Source organism: Trachemys scripta, chromosome 2 (assembly GCF_013100865.1).
Source record: "Trachemys scripta elegans isolate TJP31775 chromosome 2, CAS_Tse_1.0, whole genome shotgun sequence".
Lineage (NCBI taxonomy): Eukaryota > Metazoa > Chordata > Testudines > Emydidae > Trachemys > Trachemys scripta.
In genome coordinates this window covers 28,672,770-28,689,531 of record NC_048299.1, presented here as the reverse complement: position 1 = coordinate 28,689,531, position 16,762 = coordinate 28,672,770, and the positions used below count along the sequence as shown (strand labels likewise).

The following is a 16,762-nucleotide window of genomic DNA, read 5'->3' as shown; positions in this document are numbered from 1 at the left end:
ATACATTCATACATCTTTATTAGCCCGCCCCCCCCCACACACTAAACTATAATTATCTGACAGACTTACTATGCTGCACTGTCTCCTGTGCACTCTGTCTCTTCTCCCTTTGCTCCAGGGACAGGACGCCTTCTGATGCTGTTCTTAAGAGCTAAGAAGAGAGCACTCTCTAAACTATCCCACTCAACTACTGCTTCTGCCCACTGACACACTGACCTTTATACAGTGCTGTCAGACCTTTATACAGTTCTGTTGGAACTTTCTAGACCCTCTGTTATTATCCTTCTGGTCAGATCTTTCTTGGATACATGCCAACTGCCAACATTCTAAACTGTCAGTTCTATTTTTAGCTTGCAATCCTTATTTACCTCCCAGTCATATGATCTGCTGCTATTTTTAGCACTATTTACCACCTTTTCCTGCCAATTCTATATTTAGTGCTCTGAGACCTGCAGCTTCCATCTAATGGTGGAATGACTCTTGCTTATTTAAAATGGAAGCCAGGGATTTGGGGACTTTAAGATGGAATTTCTCTGGTATCACTACCACAGCCATTCAGGTGCTTCCATAGCAATAAGTTAATATTGTATAAATCTGAAAGCTAAGTGAAGATATTTGTTTTCTTGATTGATTTAACTATGACCTGATCAACTTACTTTAAAACACTCATTTATAGAAAGCGTAAAATATATTTAAACATGTATAGTCTTTAATTAGATATGGTAAAAACATAACACCTATATAAAGAAAAAGTAATACAGAAATGCTTCTAGACCAAGATTTTCAGAAGTAGATGCCTGAAGTAATGTTCCTTAGAGTCCATATTTAGCCACCTAAGTGAATGTCCTGAGTATCTACCATTAACTCATTGGAAGCTGCTTTGGTACACAGCACTTTTGAAAGATCAAGTACTTAAACATGAACTTAGCTTAAGTGATTTGCTGTATCTAGGCCTTATTTGGGAGCATAACATTGAACTCCCATTTTTTGGAAGTCTCAGTCTTAAAAATTACCATGCTAGACAATCACAAAACTGTCTGCAGATTTCAGGATTACAAGTAACATGTTAGCTCACAGCAGCAATCATACATAGCTAAATGTTACAGGTATGTCAGACTGAACTTTCAGGACTTCAGTGTTTCTCAAGTAGAGGATGGTCTTTGGGTTCTCGGAGAGGGGAAACCCGTTTTTAAAATCTACCATTCATCAACAAATAATTTTTATACTACAACCTCTAACCTCAGCTCTGGAGTGGCAAAAGCCTTTCCCAATATCAACAATAATGGTCTATAAACAAAGAAGTAAACACTGTCAGGATGGCTTTTACAGTGGAACAAACCAAAAGATAAAAACCAACATAAGTAAGTGAAAGGATTCCATATGTACTCTCTTTTAGGGTGCCACTGTCTTTCATTTTCACTTTTGCCTTTGTGTCAATTTTAAAATTATCCATAACTTTTTATAGCAATAATTAAGTGCAGCTTACCTTCCGCCACGTCCAACCCGTCTTCGTGCAAACCCAATACACCTTTGGGGTACAGTGAGCGTGGTTAAGCAGTATCTATAGCGGACATCTCCTAATCTTCCGTCTTTAGGACTACTCCATGGCCAGTTGCCAGTTTGGTCTAAATGAGGCTTAAAAGAATTTTAGAGAACAATTAAAAATAAGATTTATTCTATAATGATACTCAGTCTTATGGTTTGTAGAGAAGTCTCACTTACAGCATAGTACTGACAACCTGCTTTCCTACGGAAAGCAAAAGGACCATCAGGATCATTTTCTTCCTCAGCTTCGGAGGAACCAGACATAACCTTTGAAAACACAACGGGAGCTGGTAAGTTCATGATACAGATTTCTACTGCTCTTAGAAAAGAAGCAATAAACTATAGAAATCATACTTGGGAAAGAGGTTCTTCATCTGAGCTGGGGAAATCATACTGATTCAGATCTTTAGCATTAAAGACTGGTAGTGCAGCAGGACTTGTCTGTTGAGGAGTAGCAGCAGCAGATGAAGGTAAGACTTTGGGCTTCTTCTCATATTTCCTTTTGGGTCTTATAACATCAGCTTTCTCTTGCTGCAAGAAAATAAAAGCTTAATTCACTCAGTTTAACCAACTTGTGATCATACTAAATAGCAGATTTTCAAAAGTCTAGTGCAAATGTGCTCAAAACTGGACTGAATTAACAGCAACACAAAGCATTTAATCAGAATTCAGATTTCTGGGCTTTAACAGCAAAGTGTTCTAATTATTTTAAGAAGGAATTAAACACTGTTAGTTCAGAGACTATTCTGCGACATCCAGTTAAGACTAAATACTACTGTGGAACACCACATCAGAACTTGACATTATTCAAGACATGGTTAGATGGGCATCATCAACATGAACAAAGCATGAAGGCATCACTATGAACACTAGTTTTCATCTGCACTGAAAGTCCCTTCCCCTTTTTTTATTTAATAGGCATTTTTATACCACTGCCCAAAACAGTATAAAAGTGACAGATAGGGAAAGGAAGTTAAACTATTCTTCTAAACCTAAAAGAAGTCTGAGCACTGTGTGACTTGAGACAAAGTTAAAAAACCCCAACCCATTTCTCAGATGCCACTGAAGAGTTTTAAACCAAAGGAGAAATCTTTAATAAAAACAATTTACCCAACAGATCATTACATGGTGTAAACGTGAATTTAACAGCATATTAAAATGTCTTGACAGGAAGTACTCTAGTTGCCTCTTTCAAGCTTTGCAGTAGTGTTGTATACATGGGGAAAAGAGATTTTGGGAGCTAAAGTATATATACTTGCATATAATTGCCTAATTATGTAGTCCTATTTATCAGGTAAAGCAACATTTAGGAATTCAGCTGCTGCCATTAATAAATATTGTGCGCTAAAAACTTGAATTACAGCAGAAATTTACCATTCTGTAAAGCTCAGACTGATTAGAACCCAACTAGAGGCATTCATCCTTTTAAGGCAGATGAAAGAAATTCCGTATGGGCTACTGGGTAAAGGCTCTTTCAGATAAGACTTTACATTAAAGCAGTACTGGTTTTGGGGGGGGAACCATGCCTGCCTACATCTGTATTCATTCAATACATAGCAGAATGGAACTCTGATTTTGATTTGAGTTTTTGGACATTACAGTAAATACCAGATAAAAATGCTAAATAAACTATCAATGCTTCTCTGGTTAATTGGAGAATTCAGCATCATTTGCTTTGCGTGTTTTATGTCTGCAGAATTTACAGAGCAATAGCATTTTTAAAATTCCCCGCATTTAACACACATTACTGACTTTCTATTTTTATACACATACAAACTACTATGAGGTGTACTGCATTTGAAAACTGACGTCAATAATGAATTTATGACTATATCCTTCACCAAACCGTAGGTTTTAAGTTAGTTTTTACAGCTTACATCTTTAAAAAAGTATATTTTGCCAGTTTTGTAAAGGTAGTTCACAGGCAAAACAATATGAACAGCATCAGCTGAAAACAGGGACCTAAACAATTCCTGATATAATTTTGTTAGAGTCATAAAATACAAGGATGGATTATCCTGATGCAAGTTTGACATCGGCCTCTGCCAGTCCTGAGCCACTTGCTCTATACTTGCTTTGAACTTCATCATTTTGCTTTATTTCTTATGCAAGTAATCCTAACTTCAATAGAACTCTGACAATTTATACCAGCCGAGGATCTGCTAGGGTCCTTTAACGATAGGTCTTTCATTTTTTAGAAAAGGTTTTCCCTTCAAAAATAAGCATAATTTCTGGTATCCTAGTCCAAAACCTTGTGTGTTCTGGTGACACACGACCATGAATATTTGTTTATAAGTACTACTCCTTCACCTTGTTAACTTTGAATTCCTTCAGTTCCATAGCTTCTTGATGCTTAAATGGACTGCTATTTGTAACAGGAATGATGGGGATGGCATAGGTAGGTTTCATTGGCTGCCGCTGTGCCATAACCTCGGACATGATCTCTCCACTGTAGTCACCCAAATTATACCTGAAATTAAATTTTTTTTAAGTGCTAAATTGTCAAAAATGCTGAATATTTGCATACTATTTTTAGTTTCCACCAACAGCACATGACATAGTATAACTTAGATACATTACATAGTAGTTACAATTACAATACTACTCGCAGCTTTGGGCACCATTAAAAAGTTGTATAGCTAAATCAAAGTCCTCAGAGGATGATAACTAACAAAGACAACATTTAGACAATATTACTTCAGGAGACAGATTAATATAATGGACTCTGCATTGCCTAAAGAAAAGTTGGCAAGGAATCAAATGATAGCTATCTGTAAGAACTTCAGAAAAGTTGTAGAAAATGAAGAAATAAGGGGTGGGGGTCAGAAGGGAAAAATAAATAGAGAATTATTATTTTAGTAGGTGGGTATGTCACAAGTACTAATGACCTCAACTAAAACAAAAAAGTAGTAAGTACCACCTTAAGCAAGGACAAGGTGCCTGAGCCATAATCTCTTATTACAAGCTTTTATCATGGCAGTAATGGTTGGTTCTCAAACGTCATTGCACCACAATTCCCTTTTGACAAAAAAAATTACTACATGACCCCAGGAGGGGTGACTGAAGCCTGAGCCCACCCAAGCCCCATCGCCCCGGGCAGGGGGTCCAAAGCTGAAGCCCCACCGGCCCCATTAAAACGGGGTTGCGACCCACAGTTTGAGAACTGTTGTGCTATAGTATTCAGTGTTTTAAAAGAGTAAAACTTCTAGCTATACAGATAGCTTTCAGTTTCTGAAAGTGTCCATATAATTGGCTTAGAGTAAACATACATAAACTAAAGATCAATACTCCATGTCAGAAATCAACTAAAAAAATCTCTACATATTGCAAAGATGATATCAGCTATCATGAGGTGGGAGGGGTGAGGTATGTCTGTTGGATAAAGTGTTGATAGGAGTGCTTGATTACATGCAAATAACTCCTACAGAACAAGTATCAGGGGGTAGCTGTGTTAGTCTGTATCTACAAAAACAACAAGGAGTCTGGTGGCACCATATCTGTTAGTCTTTAAGGTGCCACCAGACTCCTTGTTGTTTTCTTACAGAAGAGTGCATTATATCACTGGAGAAGGCTGCCAGCCGTTTTGCCCAGGTGGATTTTGGATCAGATGTTAAAGTGGTTGGGATAAAGAGGATGGTGAAAAAGGAAAGAAGTAAAGCCTATAAATAATTTGTGATTCACTGCCACCCCAAAAGTTTTTGGTCTGTGTCCCTGGCATAGCAATCACTCATGGAAAAGCTTAATTTCACTTAAGAAATTTAAGATACAATCAAAAGAATTCCAGGTTTCCAAAATGGGGAACTACACAAAAATGAGAAAGCTACTTAAATGGAAATTAAAAGAAACCGTCACAAGGAAGAAAGGCCTGCAGACTGCATGGAGACTATTTAAAAACATCATTAACAGAGACTCAAACTAAATGTATGCCCCAAATAAAAAAGAAAAACAGTAAAAGAACCAAAAAATGCCATCATGGCTAAAGTACAGAGTAAAAGAGGTGCTCAGAGGCAAAAAGGCATCCTTTAAAAACTGGAAAGTAAGTTCTAGTGAGGAGAAAGGAGCATAAACTCTAGCAAGTCAGGCATAAAAGTATAATAAGCCAGGCAAAGAAACAATTTGAAGAGGAACTAGCTAAAGATTTAAAAAAATACTATTAGTTCTTGTAAGTACATCAGAAGCTGGAAGCCTGTCAGTCAGTGTGGCCACTGGATGATCAAGGAGTTGAAAGAACATGGAAGGAAACAAGGTTGTTGTGGAGAAGCTAAATGAATTCTTCACAGCGGTTTTCACTGCAGAGGATGGGGGCGAGATCCCCACATCAGAGCCATTTTTTTTAGGTGACAAATCTGAGGAACTGTCCCAGATTGAGGTGTCAAAAGAGTAGGTTTTGGAACAAACAGATATATTAAACAGTAATAAGTCACCAGGACCAGATGGGATTCACCCACGAGTTCTGAAGGAAATCAAATGTGAAACTGCAGAACTACTAACTGTGATATGTAACCTACTGCTGAAGTCAGCCTCTGTACCAGATGACTGAGGGGTAGCCAATGTAACACCAATATTTCAAAAAGGCTTCAGGGGCAATCCTAGCAATTTTAGGCTTGTATGCCTAAATTCAGTACAAAGCAAGTTGGTTGAAACTATAGAGAACAGAATTATCAGACACAGATAAACAGGATATGCTAGGGAAGAGTCAACCCAGGTTTGTAAAGGGAAATCATGCCTCAATCAATCTATTAGAGTTTTTTGAGATATGAACAAGCATGTGGACAAGAGTGATCCAGTCAATACAGTGTACTTGGACTTTCAGAAAACCTTTGACAAGGTCCCTCCCCAAGAAGCTTTGAAGTAAATTAAGCAGTAATAGGATAAGAGGGAAGGTCAGTAACTGGTTAAAAGACAGAAAACAAAGGGGTAGGAATAAATAGTCAGTTTTCACAATGGAGAGGTAATATCCGTGTCCCCCAAGGATCTGACTGGGTCCTTGCTGATTAACATATTCATACATTATCTGAAAAATGGGGAAACACAGTGAGGTGGCAAAATTTGCCAACAATACAAAATTACTCAAGATAGTGGAGTCCAAAGCTGACTGCAAAGAGCTACAAAGGGATCTGACTAAACTGGGTGACAAAATATCAACATGAAATTTCATCTGTCAAATGCAAAGTAATGCTGATTGGAATTACTGTTTCCAACTATACATGCAAAATGATGGGGTCTAAATTAGCTGTTACCACTCAGAGAGATCTTGGGAATCATTGTGGATAATTCCCTGAAAACATTTGCTCAATGTGCAATGGCAGTCAAAAAAGCTAAAAGTGTTAGGAACCATTTGGAAAGGAATAGATAATAAAATAGAAAATATCAATATCACTATGCAAGTCTGAGGTATGCCAACACCTTGAATACTGCATGCAGTTCTGGTCGCCCTATCTCAGGGTTTCTCAAACTTTTGTATTGGTGCCCTTTCATACAGCAAACCTATGAGTATGACCCTCCCTTATAAATTAAAAACACTTTTTTTGTATTTAACACTTATAAATGCTGGAGGCAAAGTGGGATTTGGGGGTGGAGGCCGACAGCTTGCAATCCTCCATGCAATAACCTTGTGACCCTCTGAAGGGTCACGACCCCCAGTTTGAGAACCCCTGCCCTATCTCAAGAGAGATATTAGAACTGGTACAGAGAAAGACAACAAAAATGATTAGGGGGTATTAAACAGCTTCCATATGAAGAGAAATTAAAAAGACTAGACCTGTTCAAGTTAGAAAAGAGATGACTAAGAGGAGATACGATAGAAGTCTCTCCATACCACCCATGATTTTAGAAAGGCAATAAGGAAGAGTTATTTACCTCTTCACATAACACAAGAACTAGGTGTCACCCAGTGAAATTAATAGGCAGCAGGTTTAAAGCAAACATAAGGAAGTACTTCTTCGCAACGCAGAGTCAACCTGTGGAACTTGTTACCACTGGTTGTTGTGAAGGCCAAAAGTATAACTGGTACAGAAAACAGTTAGGTAAGTTCATGGAAGATAGCCATTGATGGACCTATTAGCCAAGATGGTCAAGGAGGCAATCACATGATCCAGATGTCCCTAAACCTCCCAACTGCCAGAAACTGACTGGATGACTGGGAATGGATCACTGGAAATTGCCCTGTTCTGTTCATTCCTTCTGAAGCATCTAGCTCTGACCACTGTCAGAAGACAGAATACTGGGCCATATGGACAACCGAGCGTCTGACCCAACAAGGCCATTCTTATGTTCTTAATAAATTTACCTATAGTTTCCGAAGTCTCCTCTTTCTAGATTTGTGCACAGTGAAAGAAACCTAAATCAAAACTGACAAAACAAGGGTGACTGGATGAAGACTAGACTAATTCCTTCCTGATTTGTAAGTATATAATTTTATATTTCATTTTCTCTTTGTAAAATGTGAAAGCATGCTATACTATAAATAAAATAAATAAGCACAAAAGTTAAAGAGTAGTTGTGTAAATCTTCTTTTAAAACAAGTCAAAAAAGACATTTTAGTATTAGTTCTGTTTATGCAAGAGCGTGAATATTTAATGCTAAATTTTTCAAAAATGATTATGAAATACTGTTGATGTACTCTACCTCTTTTCCATAATTTCCAATGTTAAATGCAATAACTCCCTCTTGCTTTTTTCCCTTCTTTTTATCATCTCTAGGATTGTTACAGCACGACTCAGATCTCGACGCAACTTAAGCATCTTTTCATAAGACGCTTCATCATTCTTTCGATTCTGTGGATATAACAAGACATTTTTCATTTCATTGAAGTTTCTTTAATTTCCATAATGAGTGTGTATCAAGCATTTTGACATGTCCAAGTACAGAGAATCTTACATCTACTGCAAGTTACAAGTCCCTGCATTTATTATTATTCGATTTTGTAGTTACCACACACACACACACACACACACACACACCACGGTGGTACTCCTGGGATATAAACTTCTGTAATTTGACTGTATAATATTTCAATTGAGTGATGCCATTAGCAGGCAAATAGTGGGTTTTTTTCAAGATTCAGTATTAAAAAAGTTAAGATGACTTTGTAATGCTTCAATACAATAAGAATGTGCCAGATTTTATATCTACTCACTTTTCGAGTCTGCATCTTTTCTGTTCGCCTTCTAAAAGCAACATAAGGATCATTTGTGCTGGAACCATCTCGCTTCTCTTGTTTTACTGCTGGGATAAGAGAGGGACCTCGACAGTTTTTCCTCTTTTTAATCCAGTACTCATACACTTCTCTAATTAATTCATCATCTTCCTTCAGAAGCAGTTTGGCCTCCTGCAGGCTGACTGGCTAAATGTAAAACCCAATGTGTTACAAGAAATAGCAACATATGAAAGTATTTTTTTTCCATTTTTTAATCTGAAATAATGTTGTACCTGCTGACCACTGCCCTTTTCTAGCCTGTCTATCATCTCCTCAAACTGCAAAGGAGAGATGTCCATTCTTTTCTTCAACTTATTCACAAAGGCGTCATCTTCTGAATCCAAGTCATAATCAGGCTGTTCAGCATCCAAACTAAAAGCTAAACAATACAGTGAATGTTAACATGGAAGTACTATTGAAGTATTTTGTTGCAACAACAACAAAGTGTCTGGGATTATAGGCTATACTTTTATGGTTTGGAGAGCAAGACAGAACATGTGGTTTTTGTTCGTGGGGGGAAATCTATAGAACAGGTTTTCTCCAGTAACAACTTGATACTTTTATTAAACAGATATAAAAAGTACAGTGAGCAAGAATAAAAAGAATAAAATTAACAGAAGCATTGACACAACGCAAGCAGACATTAACTGAAGATGACATTATAAATATAATACCTAAGCATTCAACTGCTTATCATTTACTATCCAGTAAACTTCCTATAGTTCAATCTAAGAATCTGGAGTGACATCCTGGCCCTGTTGAGGTCAGAGGTTATTTTTTTGGGGGTGACTTCCAGGAAGCCAGAATTTCACCCCAATTATATGTGGTATTTAAGCAAAAAGTTTCACTGATGACTAGACTGACATCACCCAAGTTCTCCTCATCAATAACCTTAATATCTTAAATAAAACAAAAAATAAATAAAAATAAAAAAATTGGTTAAAGATCATGCCAGACGAACCTATGATAATCTAACTTTACATACAGGTAACATTTTGAAGACTGCTTTTTGTTCACAGGGCATTCAGCTTAAGAACTTCAGTTGACCACTACTATCAGGAGAGAGCATGAGGAAGTAAATGGTCACAGAAGTAGTCAGTACTGTCAAGAAAGAGGCTTGTAAATCAATCCCAATCTTTTATCCAGAAATAAACTGGGAATCTATTCAGTTTATGGGGCACAGGTATCATGTTCAAGATATTGCTAATTAAAGCATACAACTGTATTCCACATTAGCAAGAACTTCTGAGATGTTTTCAAGTATTGCCCCAAGTAAAGTGATGACTGTGGTGAGGTTCACATCCAAAAGGAACAGTTGAAATCTCCTAGCCAGATAAAGATGAAAACAAGCAACAGCACCCAAGTGGGCTATCTAGGCATCTAGAAGCAGTTGTAGATCCCATGAAGAATTCTAGAATGTGTTTCTTAAGAGGTGAACATTCTCCATTTAATTGAAGACAATGGCTAACCGCAGCCACAGGGAGCTGCACGGGGCCAGGCCCGTGGAGGGTCAATGTCTACAACAGGGGTCGGCAACATTCGGCACGTGACTCACCAGGATAAGCACCCTGGCAGGCCGGGCCAGTTTTATTTACCTACTGACGTGGCAGGTTCGGCCGATTGCGGCCCCCACTGGCCGTGGTTCGCCGTCCTGGGCCAATGGGGGGAGACGAGAAGAGAAGCTGCGGCCGGCACATCGCTCGCCCACGCTGCTTCTTGCAGCCCCCATTGGCCCGGGACGGCGAACCGCGGCCAGTGGGGGCCACGATCGGCCGAACCTGCCACGTCAGCAGGTAAATAAAACTGGCCCGGCCCACCAGGGTGCTTACCCTGGTGAGTCGCGTGCCGAACGTTGCTGACCCCTGGTCTACAAAATGTTTACCCTGATGGGGCGTATGCGGCCTGTGGGTCACAGGTTGCTCACCACTGGTTTACACCGTAAGATGCTGCACAAACATTAATCTTTGAAAGGAAGTTTCAACAGTAGTTCAATAGGTGTTTAAGAAATCCCTTTAAATTAAATCAGTGTAGGAACATTTTGGATATAGGCTTTCACATACATTTAAAAAAATATTTATACTTACGCTGTATGTGAATGAGCTGCTTTGGCATCCTAAATTCCCCAGGATATATAGATTCATAGTAAGCAATATTACTTTCTGCCTCTGGGACTGGTATAACCATATTATCCCTCTTCTCTCCATATACCTGTTGTGCCGAGATAGCTCGCTGAAGATGATGTTCCTATAAATAAAAACAAAAAGAAGGGATTTGAAAATTGACATTCTATTGAGACACCTGGTGCAAGGAGTTTACCTTACTTTCCTAGCCCACTTTTAAAAAGATAAAACATTAGTTTCTGTGGATTTATTTATTTACATCACAAAGAAAAGACAAGACATGATAAATTAACAATACATTTTAGAGATGTTCCAAGTAACACATAACAAGGATACACCAATAAGACTTCCAGTAGGTGGCGCTCTCTCTCACATACACACAAAACTGGAAAGCTGCAGAGTTCTCTTCTGTATAGAGGTAGCTATTTAGAAATAGCAAAAAACAACCAACCAAAATCTCTTATGGGAACAAGCAACACTATTTTGTATCTAAGGAGATATTATGACTATTCAATGACATGTTATTTGCATGTCAAGCTAAACAAATACTTATGGAAGTATAAAAAGATAAAATCATAGAAATGTAGGGCTGAAGGGCCCTTGAGGGGTCATCTAGGCCATGCCTTCATGCTGAGGCAAGATTAAATATACACAGCCCATCCCTGACAGTTGTTTGTCTAATCTGTTCTTAAAAACCTACTATAACAGGCACTTTACAACCTTCATTGGAAGGAAGCCTATTCCATTGGTTTAACTATCCTTATAGTTAGAACGTTCTTCCTAATATCTAACCTAAGTCTCCCTTGCTGCAGATTAAGCCAATTCCTTCTTGTCCTACGTCCAGTGGACATGAACAATTGATCCCCATCCTCTTTATAAATAGACCTTAAGACATATTTGAAGACTGTTATCAGTCTTCTTCTCTCAAGACTAAAAACACGTCCAATTTTTTTTTTTTAAACCTCCCTTTATAGGTCAGGCTTTTTAAACATTTTATTATTTTTGTTGCTCTCTTCTGGGCTCTGTTTATTTTGTCCACATCTTTCTTAAAGTGTGGTACCCAAAACTGGACACAATACTCCAGGTGAGGTCTCAACAATACCAAGTACAGTGGGATACTCTACGGCAGTAGTCCCCAAACTTTAAGTTGTGCCCCCCCTTATCCCAATGTAATCTGCTCATGCCGCCCTCTCCCCCTGGAAGCTGTGGTTGGGAGCTAGAGGCAAGAGTGGAGCTGTGGCTGGGGCCCAGGCCATGGGCAGGAGCCAGGGGATGTGACTGGGAGCAGAGGTTGGGGCGGGCTGGGTGACGCTCCCTAAAAAAAAAAAAAGGATTCGGGAAAATGTTTTTTGACAAATAGATTCCTTACTAGGCATATTAATACAGAACTCTAATAATTCATTTAAGTTACAATACAGAACTGTATTTCCCGCACCACTCAGAAACAGTGCAAAGGTTTGGGGGGAGTCAGGGGTAACAGAGGAGCTGAGGGAGAGGGAAGTAATTGCTGAGAAAGAGCCTGGGTGTGAATTTGAAAGGTTGTTGGGTATGGTTGGGACAAGGATGGTGGGGCCCGTGGGGAAAGATTGTTAGGGAGCTTCCCACATGCAGACCCTGGCTGACCCCTAGTCTCTCCCACTCAGTCAGGCATATCTGCCCCTGTTCTCATGTGTCAACGCCTCCACTCAGGCACCTCCCTGTCCCTATGTGGCCCTGCACTCCCTCCCCTGGCCCCTGCACCTCCACTCCCATTCAGCCCCTACCCCAGTCTGTCCTCCCCCACTAACCGTTATGAGCCCCTGTCTGACCCCCCAGCAGCCCCATGCTGTCTGTTTCCCCATATCCCCTGTCTCCTGACCTGGCCCGATAGGCACTGTGAAGAAGGCACTACAGACACCCCCCCGGATTATGCAAACCCGACTTACACAAATCTGCACTTACAGGAAAAAGTTCCGTAAGCTAGTAATAGGAGGGGTTTTTGTTGTTGTTGGCGTAATGGTCGGGTATACGTTTCTGACTTACGCAAAATTTGAGTTACACAAGCTGTTCCGGACTGGAACGCTTGCGTAAGTCAGGGAGTGTCTGTACAGGCTCTCTCTCTCCCCTAGCTAGCCAGGAGTGGCTGCTCTGTTCTAGCGCCATGGCGCCCCCTGGTGGGCAAAAGGAGGAACTGCAACAATTTTACCAGCAGAAGCTATTTTCAGGGGGTGGGGGGGAAATGCATGGCACGTGAATTATGCGTACATGCAGTGGCGCAAAATTCCTCCAGTAGATATTATATGAGGCTTACCACCTCCTTTCATTGAAAAAAAAAATGTGCATGATTATTTTTTTTTTAAACAGTTATTTCTGATACAAATCCTCAAACTATTTATTGCAGTTTTTTGTATTTTGGATGATGGCTTGAAAGAAGCATTCAATAATTATCTAACTTATCTTGGTGAATTTAGTGTCAAGTTTTAAGTATGGCAAAAATGTATGCTTTAATTAAAATAAATGACATTTTCTAGCTTTTCAGTTAAGCTTCCAAATTTGAAATGAATTTAAAGTGATGTTATTCAAGCCTGCAGACAAACCCAATTCTTGATCTAAATCATAGCTCTGGCAAGCTGCAGAGCCTTGCAAGTACTAAGGACCATGACCAGTTTCCCATTAGTACCATACAGTGTGGGTAGCAGTACAACTTTTAAGAAATCGGTCAATTTTTACAACGCTGTGGCATAGTTGGGAACTGCTATGAGTAGCAGCAGAGCCTGCATGATAGGTAAACAAGATTCCTTTTTATTTCAATAAAACTATGTGATCTTATTACCCTCGCTAGTTTTAACTCACATGATTTTTAGCACCCTTTTGTGTTACATTTCTTTCCTGGTGTGCTCTGAGCTCTACTTCCGAGTTTCCACCTGGAGTTTAATGTTATTTATATTATGGTAGCACAGATGCTGCAAATACACAGTCATGATCTGAAGAGCTCCCATAGTCACCACTTCTGTACTGTAGAATCTGCCCTTAGATTACCTCATAATAAAATACAGAAAAACGGAGTGGAAGAGTTCTGTTGTATAGATTTGCACCAGTTCAATTGCTTGGTTTTGATCGGTTCCTCCAAGTGAGCTGTAGACTGGTATTTTATTTAACAATCCAGGGGTTTTTGACCTCTCTTAATTTTAGTTAAATTTGCTTGCTTCACTGGTAAAGAGGTTACAGTTGTGAGACCCAGAAGTGATACATGCTAAATTCTAATTCGATTCATTTTTTGATCCTCTAGTGCTTTGTAATGGAGAGACCTATGCTGTTTTGGCAGAGAGGGCACCAAAAGTTTAGAGTTCTTTTCTGTAAGTTGATTAGGTCTGCTCTAATCATTGTTGCCGAGTACTTGTCTAATAAATGGTAATTAGTGGAAGTGTAGGGGAAATAGTTTCCATTGGAATTTTGTCTCAACCGCTTTCACGGTAGCTAAAAATGGCACTAGACTTCATTCCCATGCAGTAAAATAGGTTAAATTATACTGTAAAATAGATTAGTGGTTTTATCAGAAAGTGTTAGTTATTTAATGGTTCTTTATTGCACACAAAAGTCTAGATGTGATGTTTTTATTGCTATATTAAGGCTTCATGGTACATGTATTATGATGTCCAGGAACATATTTAAGATGTTTGATTTCTGTGTCTTTAATAAAAAAAAATAAGGTTTTGATTGTTCCCAGGCTGCCCTGTAGAACCTGTTTTACAGTACATTTCTAGCAAGGGGAAATTCTTTTGTAGAGTATATTCAGAGAGAAATAGTATGACTAGACCACCAGCAAGTATCAGGCATTTAGTGAAAACCTAGGGTTTTGCTACTGATGTACATACTGACAAGGACTGGGCTGAGATTGCATTCCTGTTTTACTTCCTCTTGCATGAAGGTCTCCATATGCATGTCTATCTTTATCCTACAGTAGATGGATTGGTACACAGATTTAGCTGTGTCCTATGTTTTTCCACTGATTTTTGTAGAAAGTTAAGTGTCCGTTGTGCCAGCTTGGAGTCAAAGCTTTAAAAGTTTCAAAAAGCATACCAATATCTTGCTTGGGGTTATTTTAGTCTGCAGGGTAAAACTGGTCACTGTTGCACTCTCAGAAGGATCCATTTTGTCTTGTGCATTTTGGTTTACCTATCAGCGATGTGTATATATATTTTTTTAAAACAATGATACAGAACAGTTTGCAGGTATGATTAAAATTATTTGGATTGGAAACATTTGTATTCGGAGGTAGATATATTACTTTATTTTTCAATGGCTATTAAAGTTATTCCTATACCATCATTAAAATTTAATTCACTAATCAGTTTAGTGAAACTGGTAATTCAAAGCCTGTCCTTTGAATCCGGTCCCTCCACCAAAAATGGTACGAAGCTTCAACTCTGGAAATAGCTCTCTCTCTCTTGCTCTCTCTCGTTCTTCTGTACAGGAATTCTTGAACTGCATATCCTGTCCATTAGTTTCCTCATTCAACTTTAATTCCAGTTCTCATTTTCAAATATTATGTTCTCTGCCCTGATGATTTCTGACAGCTCTACTTTGAAAAGGTTGATACCACAACATTTTTAAACAATAAAAAAAATATTTAGGCTAAATGGCTAACATTACTCTTATCCGATATTCATTAAGGATGAGCTTTTTTGAAACATGATCAGCACTGGCCTAATTCTGTATTCACTGAAGTCAGTGGGTCCCATTGATTAATTTTATGAGCAGTTAGGACAGTGTGCTTTTGACAATCCCATTCTACATCTAAAGTTTTAGTTTTTTGAATTTTCTAGACATGGAAAGAATATATTTAAACACAGAAGAGCAGATGTCTGATGGTACTATGTTCCAACCACACTAGTAAACAATAAGCCCTCTACACAAAAAAAGTCATGCTTCAAGTCTCAAGCACAGATTGTGAAAAAACGTTAAGAGTTTGGTCCTGTCCACAATGTGTGTTCAAAAGTTGTTTTAGAGATGACCCATGTTTGAACTATTGGGATAAGAGACTAAAGAGACTAAATGAGTTTATGCACTGTTCTATCAAAATCTGGGACTGACAGTTTTATCCATTTCCCTTCAACCAACAAACTGCCAAAAAGTTACAAGATAGCTTATAAAAGTTAAATCATACAACAGGAAAAGAATGCAAAATTAAGGTTACAAAAATTAAATACAAATACAAGTCTTATGACGGAGGCTCAAAGTCTTCTTAAAGAGACTTATGAAAGATTGGAAGAAACCACACTAATAGCTTGTATTGCTTACAAGCATAAACTCAGGAAGTGAAAGTCATAATTAGACTACACTCCATCCAACAAAATACTCAAAACAAACAAAGCAAAACAAATATACAGGTAAATTTCAGCGCTCAGAGAACAACTAGTATCATTAGCTTGAGCCTGGAATAATAAGTGAATTCTGTACACGTCTCTCCACTCATGTCTCCAAAGCATCTCATATTCTGACCTGTAACAACCCTACATAATTCATCACAACTATCAGTCTGCGCTGATTTTGTAAAGTGAAGAAATGGGCAGGGGAGGGGAGAAGGGAGGAAAGAGCCTCATCTCATTTATTTAATGATACATGTACCCATCACTATCGCTGGGCCCTAACTAATATGCCAAACTAACATGGAAACTTGACTGTTTTAAATGTTTTCAAGAGCATTCAAAGTCCCACTGAAATCGAATGGGACTTGTGCTTGTAAGTCATTTGATCTGGGATGAGATTTTGGAAAGGGCTTACTGTCACCATTGGAAAACTCATCCAATATAATATTATACGCCTCGCCGGGGAGACAAGACTGGTCTTAAGGCCAACAGATTTTGTCAAACTAGCAGTAAGATTGAATTCTAGAGCTGGAGAGTCCTTCATGATAATG

At 38.7% G+C, this 16,762-nt stretch overlaps 1 protein-coding gene across 5 annotated transcripts in view; it reads right to left on the bottom strand.

The window, feature by feature from the left end:
• EPC1 (enhancer of polycomb homolog 1) overlaps positions 1-16,762 on the bottom strand; it is a 112,685-nt gene that overhangs the window by 22,839 nt on the left and 73,084 nt on the right. For all 5 annotated transcript variants that reach the window (XR_004644398.1, XM_034760116.1, XM_034760115.1 and 2 more), the window contains 8 exons: positions 10,828-10,987; positions 8,977-9,122; positions 8,684-8,890; positions 8,173-8,321; positions 3,856-4,015; positions 1,900-2,076; positions 1,723-1,812; positions 1,487-1,635 (listed from right to left, as the gene is read on the bottom strand). Coding sequence is in view for 4 of the 5 variants with exons in the window: in XM_034760113.1 (XP_034616004.1) it covers positions 1,487-1,635; positions 1,723-1,812; positions 1,900-2,076; positions 3,856-4,015; positions 8,173-8,321; positions 8,684-8,890; positions 8,977-9,122; positions 10,828-10,987 (1,238 nt within the window). In the remaining variant the exon portion in view is untranslated. The remainder of the gene's footprint in view (positions 1-1,486; positions 1,636-1,722; positions 1,813-1,899; positions 2,077-3,855; positions 4,016-8,172; positions 8,322-8,683; positions 8,891-8,976; positions 9,123-10,827; positions 10,988-16,762) is intronic.